The sequence below is a fragment of the Physcomitrium patens genome, chromosome 24 (assembly GCF_059467195.1).
Source record: "Physcomitrium patens ecotype Gransden chromosome 24, ASM5946719v1, whole genome shotgun sequence".
Taxonomy (NCBI): Eukaryota; Viridiplantae; Streptophyta; class Bryopsida; order Funariales; family Funariaceae; genus Physcomitrium; species Physcomitrium patens.
The window spans coordinates 3,280,226-3,288,932 of NC_143433.1; the positions used below are offsets into that span (position 1 = coordinate 3,280,226).

General features: G+C 34.1%; 1 protein-coding gene across 2 annotated transcripts; it reads left to right on the forward strand.

Moving 5' to 3' along the window:
* On the forward strand, positions 1-3,869 carry LOC112276784 (uncharacterized). Of its 2 annotated transcripts, none has more exons than XM_024508479.3 (7): positions 1-1,202; positions 1,551-1,658; positions 1,842-1,974; positions 2,201-2,684; positions 2,969-3,127; positions 3,316-3,394; positions 3,534-3,869. In XM_024508479.3, the coding sequence occupies exons 1-7, from the start codon at positions 972-974 to the stop codon at positions 3,603-3,605; spliced, it is 1,266 nt and encodes a 421-aa protein (XP_024364247.1). In that variant the 5' UTR covers positions 1-971; the 3' UTR covers positions 3,606-3,869. The 2 variants fall into 2 exon arrangements, with proteins under 2 accessions (XP_024364247.1, XP_073387219.2); XM_073531118.2 differs by having other exon boundaries at positions 15-1,231.
* The last annotated feature ends 4,838 nt before the right edge of the window (positions 3,870-8,707 follow it).

The window sequence follows — 8,707 nt, forward strand, 5'->3', positions numbered from 1 at the left end:
GTGTGGGAGGCTCAAGCAGTCCGCCGCGTTCTCGTCCTTCTTTGACATTTTGGCTTCTCGTTCCTCTCTGAGCCGGCTAGTCGGCCTGCGGTGCTGCGCGGAGAGGGAACAGGGCTCCGGGCACGCCATTTCTGACGGTCGATATTGCGGGAGAAGAATCAGGCGTGCATGTCCAGTTGAGGCGTGGACACGAGGACGGAGAGAATCCGTGTTGAAGAATTTTGGTGGCGGAGTGTTTCTGGTGAAGGCGTATGTAGGTGGAGAATTGGTTCAAGTTTTGAGTGGAAGTGTGTCACAGCCGGGCGGAGCCATGCAGAATTGGTGTAGCAATCAGGCCGCCGCCGCTTGTGTGGTGCTGCTGTGATTGTGGACGCCATAGTGGTGGTAACGCGCTGGTTGACGAAGAGTTTTCAGACGCTAGTTTTGGAGGTTGAGTTGGAGTAGTGGATGCAGCGCTGAGAGCGAGTTCGTGACTCAAAGGAGTGTAATTTTGCTCGCTGCTCGTCTGCAAGCGAACATTGTTAAGGACTGTAGTGGCGTCGTTGAGGAAATTATTTGATTGTACGGAGTATATGGTGCATTGTCCCTTTGGAGACCGAAAACGCGTCGCGATTCTCACTTTCTCCTATGATATCTCTGTTTATTTTTTTAATCTTTTCCATCGCAACTATCGTAGCCCTTCTTTATGTTGGGAGAAGGCATTCGCTTGTGAGAGGCCGTTTGGAAGCTAGAGATCAGAATTACAAGTAGTTGGCTGAGCAAATTAGAGTATCACTTTGGGGAAATTTCTCAGTTCTATGAGATTTAGTTTCAGCAACGAGAGTGGCCACAGCAGTGGACCTCTCTGTTCTCTGACGTTTGCATATCTTTGCATTGTCTGCGGACGACAATTATCGGGCTGAGAATTATTGGATCACGGTAGGAAGTGCTGTGCACTCGTCGAACTCGCATTGCTCTAGAAAGTGTGAACTATGTATGGATTACATGGTGAGGCCGCCTGTGGATGCAAAGCTGGGGCGATCTTGTGGATCGAAGCATGGTTCGGAGATTGTGTTTATTCTTACTGGGAGTTGACATCCTTTTACCTCGGCCTGTTGTCACTATTGCTTTGGTTAGTCGCTCAAGTGCCGCAGCTTATCAGCAACTGGCGTCTGCAGAGTGCGGAGGCTCTTTCCCCATGGTTCCTCTTTCAATGGCTTGCGGTGCGCAACCTTTTCCTGTATCGCTTCTGGTACATGTGGGCTTTTTATTCAAATACTTGATTTACAAAATTTTAATAGGTATTATTGTGTATTATTACAAATTTTTATGTCAAGTATGGAAGGCCATTGCTGTTAATTACCCATTTTTTTTTATTGTTACAGTGGACCTACTTCAGGGCGATATTTTAGTCGCTTCTGTCTAGGGATAAAGCTTAAAGAGGTTTATTCACTTAGGGGATCAAAGGACATAGTAACTTGCCGGTTTTTATTGTGTAACTTGTGGTCATCAGAGACGTGTCACTGTCGAAAGGTAGCGGATTTCATCTATTATGCAATTGACATTTGCAGGGAGATTCTTTTAACTTCATTGGATGTCTTCTTACTGGCGATCAACTCGCAACTCAAAACTTGTCAGCTGGCTACTTCATGCTTTCCGACTTTGTGGTTATTAGTCAGGTGAGCACTTCTTTAGCTGTTACTGTTAGATAATGGTGGTGTATTACAATTGCCTAGATAATAACAGTGTGCTTTTTTTACACTGTCACACTTCTTAAAAAATTGTCTGTAGTTGGTCATTGGTGGGATTTTATTGTTGAGTTATTGCACGTCAATGACTTGAGCAAAGTTGTTCTGTGCCAGTATATGTATTACCAGCAACCACGATATCAGGAAAAAGAATTACTGCATTCTAATGATGAGGATGGAAAGAAGTCGATCGCCGGAAGCTCAGAGGTGGTGTGCACTCCAGCAGTTTCGTCTTCTGGTCCGTCAGGTTAGAATCTGGCACATGATGTTACATGCACAATATTTCTTAGCATTTCTTGACTAAGCTATGTTTAGCAACTACTCTTGCGTGGACACGCATTTATCAAAGCATAATCTCTGTTGATTCAGGTGTGATATGTTCTGCTATCAAGCTACCTTAATTTGCAATGATATTATTTATGTTTCTTGATGGGATTGGGTAACTAAGATGGAAAAACATGTATGGGGTGTAGAAACATGTAATTTCAAAGATATCGAGAATGCGGGAGATCAACGACTGAAAGGCTTGCAAAGACATTTAGCACAATGTCCATGTGGAGAGGCAGTACCTCTGTTGCTAAACCAAGCTCATGATCTTAAGAGTTCGAAGCGTGAAAATTTCAAAGCACTGCCTTCACATACTCCCTCATCCCCTTCAACCAACAAGCATCTACGACGGGTTGTCATGCAGTATGGATTGGAGTATGGTCCTCCTACAGGATCACTTCTCAGGATGCACCATGGTCCTCTTAGGAAACATGGTAAATACGTTCGGCGAGCTGCTGCTGTTGTGGTCAATCTTGTTGGCCTTGTTTGTCTAGGAGCTACCGCTTTTGGTTCAGGGTCGAGGAATCAGCCTGCAATCAAGTCAGAGGGATGGGCGGTTGGAAGGAAGTTGCTGGTCATCTGCAACCATCCAAGAACACTGTGGATGAGAAATAGTGGAACGTTGATTGGGTGTGCTTTTTGCTCATAATCCTTGCTGTTGCCTCTTATCTGTACAAGCTTGTCTGCATTTATCATGACCTTGTACTTTCATTGAGGATCAGATGAAATTCCACCAGTGAGGAGGCAGTCTTCTGTCGATTTAAGAGAGTAGCAGTGCTTTAATGATTTTAATTCCTCCCCATGTAGTTGTGCTACTTTATTTGGTACATAAGCGATGAATTCGTGTCAAGCTGGTTTTTCTTTTGATGAAATGGAATGTGAAACAACTAATCATTTGGCTATTGTTTGTGCAGATGGGCATCTGCATCTTTATACCTGGGATCTCGAATATCTCAAGTAGTAAAGAATGCGGATCGTGGATCTGCGGAGGGCTTATCACTTGGTATGGTTTTGTGTGCAATTTCGGCAAATCTCGCTTACGGTGTCTCCGTTTTTATGCGGCTTTCCTCTTGGTATGTATGCCACTACCCAGGTTCCTTTAGTGACGTTGAGTGTTACCTTATAAATTACTCAGAGTGAAGAGTAGAACATCACACACACACACACACACATGCATACATATTAAGCATGAAACGAATTTATCTGGTTTCATATTCTGCATTGTAATCTTTTTGCTTATGCTTCTCTTTTGGTTGCAAAGGCAAGAGTTCGTTGCGAAGGCACCATGGATAGTGGGTAGCTTAGGAACCGTCTCTCTCGACATCATCCTTCTTCTGCAGGTTTGTAATTTCTGACTATATCTTGCTGAAGATTTTTAGTTCTGGCTAGTTTATTAGAGTAGTCTCTGGTTTTCAACTATGCACTGCAGTGAGTACTCGGAGGGAATACTGACTTAATTTAATATTGCATATTTTACAGTCGCGTTATCTAACTTGCTACGCTCAATCGAGGAAAGACAAGTTGAGTGAGCATACACCATTACTAGCCTGACCAAATAGACTTTCGATTTTTACATTCAATGCAGCTCTAATTAGCATGTACATAATTGTACTTGTACTCACAAATATATTATGACACACCCAACATTGGGATTTCAACCTAGTAGAGCAGGTGTAGTCCTCCACTGATCTGCATGAACTGAAATTAGTAGCATCAACCGGATGTTGCCTGTATGGTGGCTTTCCATGTCGGCAAGATAATATGGAAAATGATCAAGCGTTTCGAGGATCTCGAAATGCAAAGCATTTCACTTAATTTTACATTTGCAAATCGTAGTGGTTTCAGCAGAATGCAGAACCATTGCAAGGTTTTGAGTGGAACCAAGGTTTGATGTGTATTATTTCAATTCTAAAATGGATATGTCTTCATGATGCTTATTCACGCATGCTACTGCTGATGCTCCTGGGACGTTACTGGAACAAGGTCCAAACTCCAGCCGAGCTTGAGGATAATTAGATTCAGTTTACGACTTAGAGCTACAATATCTGGAGAAGCTACTTCAGGATTCCTACGCTGTCTGGTGTTGCCATTGTGTTTTAAGGCTTTTAAGCAGTCTTACAGCAACATTCGGAGAATTTTTTGTCTTGCTATTTTAGAGGATGCTGATTCCTCGACATGCATGCTTGGTAGAGTTTTGGCTGGAGATAAAAAAAACAGCAATCCGTTCTTCATTTTTGTGAAATGTACAAGAAACTTGAAATAAGAAGCAATGGTATGATATTTATTGCTTGTATGAACTATTTTACTACCAAAGACCTGTGGTGATTTGGATTTTGATCAAATCCATTTTGCCGGGTCATTGCACAAAGTATAAATCAAATTGATGCAAGTATAAATCAAATTGCACGAAGTATTAATCAAAGAAGCTTTTCTGCATTAATACAGCTTCTAAGAAGCTTCCAAGAAGCTTTATTAATGTGGATTTGACTTTATACATGTTTATAATTGATTAGTAGGTTAGAAACTTGACTAATAAGTTGGCCATATTTTGCATATGTTGGAAACTTGTGTCGTAAGTTGACCATGTAACACATATAAGAAACTTGTCTTATAAGTTAGACACATATCTTGCAAGTTAGACATGTGTCAAAGGTCCTATAGAATATTGCCATGTAGCTCCTAGTTAGATAATATATATGAAGGTAAAAATGAAGCCTTGTCTACTCTTTTCAATATTTCTTTTTGTCTTTAGACTTATCTCAAGAGTCTTTAGCAAAAGCTATTCTAGTTTTAATATTATACCATCTTTGAATGATTATTTATTCTTTTTTAGTGGCAAAAGAATGTATTGATCTTTTAATTCTTTGTAATTCATGTCCTTCACAATTTGACATGAGTGCTAATTCATTGTACTTATTTTGCTTTAGAAGTGAGTAGATTATCCTACTTCTTTTGTTGTACTTTAAAGGTTGCAAAGTTTCCATCTTTCAACTAATACTTTTTTGTTTTCTAATGTTGATTCTTTTTGTAAAAAGAGCAGCTTGCCTCTCTTTGTAGAAATTTTTATTTGATATTAGAAGTTGTAGATTTGTTAAAATCATTTCTTATATATATATACATATATATATATATATATATATATATATATGTGTATTCATAGATATTATTTTTGACAAAAGTGAGAATAGATTTGCAAAAGTGAGAATAGTTTTGCAAATATTATAGAACTTTATGAACTTATCAATACTTTTAGAGTAGAAATCTTATTAATAAAGTTGAAGATGGAGGTAATATTCTTATGCACATGAAAGAAGTCAACAATGAAGTTCAAAGTCCATGCAAAGAAGTTGTGCAATTGAGAGAAGCAAATAAATCAAACCTATAATGAAATCTAAAAAGTCTTATTACTACAAATATAAAAAAAATAATAATAAGTTTATCAGAGAAGTTTGATTGAAAAAGATCAAAATTTTTAGGATTTTTATACCAAATCAAATTCTATTTAAAAATGAATCCTTCTTAATATCTTCATGGATTTATTCAAGTTAGATTTATAAATATACTTCTATCTAGAAGTGCTTTCTTTTGGTTTATATTTTTTATGGAAAATGATTTACAATTCTTCTATGATCTAAATTTATTCTTAGAAGTATTTATGGCCATATTTTAAAAAAACAATTAAGAATAAATAGCAAAGATTAAAGTTCTATCTTTTTGACAAGAATCACACTTAGTCACTACATATGCTACTGAATTTCAAAACCTTACTTGGAATGTAGATTGAAATAATAAATTTCTTATCAATCAATTTTAATATGAATTAAAAGATAATATCAAAGATTATTATTAATAATATCAAAAATAGATCCATTTGAACAACTTATTAATTAGGCCATTAGATGTAATAATTAAATTTTTAAAAGATGTCAAGAACAAAGATTTTATTGGACAAAAACAAGTCAAGTCATAATAGCAACTTTTAAGTTTTTATAAACTTATTCATCAAAACCAAAATTAATGTAAATTGATATGATATATTTCAAGTTTTTGAGTGAATAATAAAAGATTCAAAGTTGTCAAAAAGTTTTGTGCTTATATAGTAGAGAATCTAAGTACACTATTCAATATTGTCTAAAGAAGCAATGTAATCACAAAATAAAGAGTATGGTTGCTAAATATAGTAATGTATTGAAAAACAAGTTTTTTCAACTACAATAGAGAGTATGTCGTTGGAATCTAGTGCAACATCTAATAAAGGTTTTATTCCCTCTTTAGATCCCTCATTGTGCTTTAAAATTGATATTGATTTAGGAAAAAAAAATCACAAAGTCTTTATCTTGTTAAATTCTAGAGTTTCAACTTATTTTTAAAATGAAGACTTTGTTAAAAATAGGAAATATCTTTAATCAAAAAAATCAAGTTTATATATATAGAAGTCATAGATGGCCATTTGTTGTATTGATGAGATGTTATCTATGAAATTATTCTTTTAAATATAGCAATTAATGGATATAATAGCAAAATAATATTTAATATTATTAAATCTTTCTTTAATCTAATTATTTTAGGATTATTATGATTAAAGAAGTGTAATCTTTAAATAGATTAATTTTCTTGTAATCTTAATTTTTTTAATTGCATAACTCAAACTTCTATTATCAAGGTAAAATCATAAGTCTATTACAATCAAATTCTTATTAATAGGTACAAGAGCTTTTATGAATGTTCCAAAAAAAGATCATCTTTTGATATTTATGCCACATCCATTTTTGATGGTAAAAAGAATTTACAATCAGAATTTTTTAAGGAAAAAAAAAGAATAAAAGAAAAAATTAAAATGCATCCAATTTCAAATGTTTATAGCTTTTTTAATAAAATATTAATTTAAATAATTTTTTTTCTTATTTTTATTGGATTTTTTTCCTTTTTTACAATAAAAATCTTAGATCTAACAATGATATTTATAACTATAAGATTAAAATGACCAAAAAATTAGGCAGTAAGAAAAAACAATCTCAAGAGAATAAATAAAGAAAATAAAGGTGATAGAGATAATGTGAATAGCAAGGCAAGGAGTAAGTCTAATTTGGTGTAGCTAGAAGTTGATAAAGCAAATAATAGAGCAATTGGGAAAAGATTAAAGAGTAGCCCAAACAAAAAAAAAAAGAGCTTGTGAGTTTATCCTACAAAAGGAGATAAAAGAAAATGAAACCTACAATTGAGAGAAGACAAAGTTAAAAAAGAAAATTGAACAAAAAAAAGATTTCCAGCTCATCAAATAAAGAAGAAGATTGAACAAAAAAAAGATTTCTAGCTCATCAAACAAAGGAGTAGTCAACAAAAAGACAACCGCAACTCACTAAGCAGAGATGCGGATAAAACAACTACACAGGTAAAGAGATAATTTATTGTTTATTAAACAAGGACATAGAAAATAACATTTAATTGTAGCAATATGTTAACTGCTTGGTCGTAAAAATATCAACACAAACATGATTCAAGGCTTATTGAATAAGAAAATAGACAAACACAACAATATTTCAAGTAGGAAATTGATAGGCAGTAATAGCTAAATGTAGTTGTGACAACCAAGGCAATGATCAGTAGCAACAACCATGAGCATTATAAAAGATTAAGAGTGAGAAAAAAATAAAAATAAAAATCTTGAATCCTAGCAAAAATAATTAGTCACAACTTTATTGATACCTCTGTTGAGGAAGCAGAAAAAGAGAGATTATAAAAAAAGAGTGTTCTTGGACAAGTGCCACAATTGACCCACATCAAAACAACAACCTAACAACAACTTAATTGCAAATCCTTAGCTCATGTTATAAGTAATTTTCAACTTTCATTTATTCTTATGTGACATAAGTTCCATGCATCATGTCGAAGATCATAGAATATTAATATCCTAAGTCTCAAAGAGCCACTCTAGAGTTAATTAGTGTATGCATTGACAACCAACAAAAAGTATTAGATAGGTGAGAGAAGAGAGAAAATTTATATATATATATATATAAGCTATGAGACAAAAGAGAGATGACCGAAAAGAAGAAAAAAAAAAAGAAAAAAAAAAGAGACACCATCGAGCAAGAAAAAAAGAGGGAATGTAAGAAAAAAGCTAAAGAGATGAAGGTAACAAATGATAGAGACAACAACAAAAAATTGACCAAATAGAAATAATTTATTGACTAATTGCACATTGTCATCTACATGCTTAGATTAACTCCAACTTGGGTTTTTAAAAATAAAGTAGAAAAAATCTCCCTTACTAATAACCTCTAAATCCACTAATTTTGTTTAAACTTTAATTTTTTTGCAAGCATGCTAGAAAACTTAAACATATATATATATATATATATATATATATATAATATGTAAAGTATAAAATTTGAAGTTTTTCTATAATTTACTATTAGAAATATAATTGGCTAAGAATGGGGCATGACTTGGAGCATAAAATTATGCCTAAATTGGATAATAAAAAATTGACTAAATATATGATTTTTAAATACAAAAAATCTAATTCCAAATATTTACAAGAATAAATTCAATAACAAGGCATATCAATTTTATTCCATACTAATCTAGTTTAAAATGACACATAGACCATAGATCTTAATACTACAAACAAGTGCCTTGTTATATCTATG

What these genes read in the sequence shown, in the direction of transcription:
- LOC112276784 (XM_024508479.3), top strand. Translation starts at nt 972, where the DNA reads ATGTATGGATTACATGGTGAGGCCGCCTGTGGATGCAAAGCTGGGGCG. An exon ending in TCCTCTTTCAATGGCTTGCG is followed by an intron (nt 1,203 to 1,550) that starts GTGCGCAACCTT and finishes TGACATTTGCAG; the next exon opens with GGAGATTCTTTTAACTTCAT. An exon ending in AATAGTGGAACGTTGATTGG is followed by an intron (nt 2,685 to 2,968) that starts GTGTGCTTTTTG and finishes TTGTTTGTGCAG; the next exon opens with ATGGGCATCTGCATCTTTAT.